The sequence below is a fragment of the Aplysia californica genome, unplaced genomic scaffold (assembly GCF_000002075.1).
Source record: "Aplysia californica isolate F4 #8 unplaced genomic scaffold, AplCal3.0 scaffold00069, whole genome shotgun sequence".
Classification (NCBI taxonomy): Eukaryota; Metazoa; Mollusca; class Gastropoda; order Aplysiida; family Aplysiidae; genus Aplysia; species Aplysia californica.
Genome location: NW_004797339.1, coordinates 1871322 through 1872148, shown reverse-complemented (window position 1 = coordinate 1872148; position 827 = coordinate 1871322). Strand labels below are relative to the sequence as shown.

Sequence of the window (827 nt, the reverse complement as noted above, 5' to 3'; positions counted from 1 at the left end):
GTGTGTGTGTGTGTGTGTGTGTGTGTGTGTGTTTGCCAGTAAAAGAGAAATATTTTAGACTACTTACCGACATGCCTTTCTTTTGCAAGGGTTACGAATTGTCCAGAGAGGTGCAGAAACAACAAGAGTGCTAACAATGCCATGGCCCTGAACTGTGGCTGGTCGTCACCTTACACAATATGAATCGACCTCCACAAACACCCCAAAACAACACAATGTCAACAATATGTCTCCTCAGTCTTATTCCCTAGTCAAGTTGCAGTCTGTCCATGAGTATGGTTTAGGGAACACTGAACCGACAATAATAGAACAACATCTGGGTGAATTATTGACACATCAATTTATAGACTACCCAGAACAATAACTTCAGAAAAAAAACTATCTACAGCACGTCGCGATACCACCTAACATGGCGCTAGGTTCCGATATCTAAATCCAGCGCTAGATGCAACACTCTCCGCCTCGCTCGTCCCTTCTCCGCGTTGGCCGCCATCTTGATTCTCTCCCCTCCATAGCCCGGAGCCAGCTACGCGCATCTAATTCTCTCCCTTTCCCCCTTTTCCTTCTTCCGGTAAGCGTGTTACACGAGATTCGTGCGGGCCAGCCAAAACTGAACACACGCTTACACATGAGGGAGCTTCCTCGGGGCCCAGCTCCCCATCCAACGTTTTTCCGAAAAAAAAATCGATAAAGGCTTCGGCTCTTGGGGGAACCCCTCTCCTGGGGTACAAAGGGGAAGGGGTGGGGGTGATGTTTCTTCCGGTTGGCTTATCTCCTCGGTTGTCTCCTCTCGCTTTTAGTCCTTTCTTTAGTAGACATTGGTGATT

The 827-nt window shown here is 47.9% G+C and overlaps 1 protein-coding gene across 1 annotated transcript in view; it reads right to left on the bottom strand.

Annotated features, from left to right (window-relative positions):
• The window catches only part of LOC100533312 (glutamate receptor subunit protein GluR1), a gene marked incomplete in the record, with an annotated part of 51057 nt that extends 50822 nt beyond the window's left edge, over positions 1-235 (bottom strand). Inside the window, 2 exon segments of the mRNA NM_001204610.1 lie at positions 68-84; positions 87-235. Of these exon segments, the coding sequence (NP_001191539.1) occupies positions 68-84; positions 87-143 (74 nt within the window).
• Between the last annotated feature and the right edge of the window lie 592 nt (positions 236-827).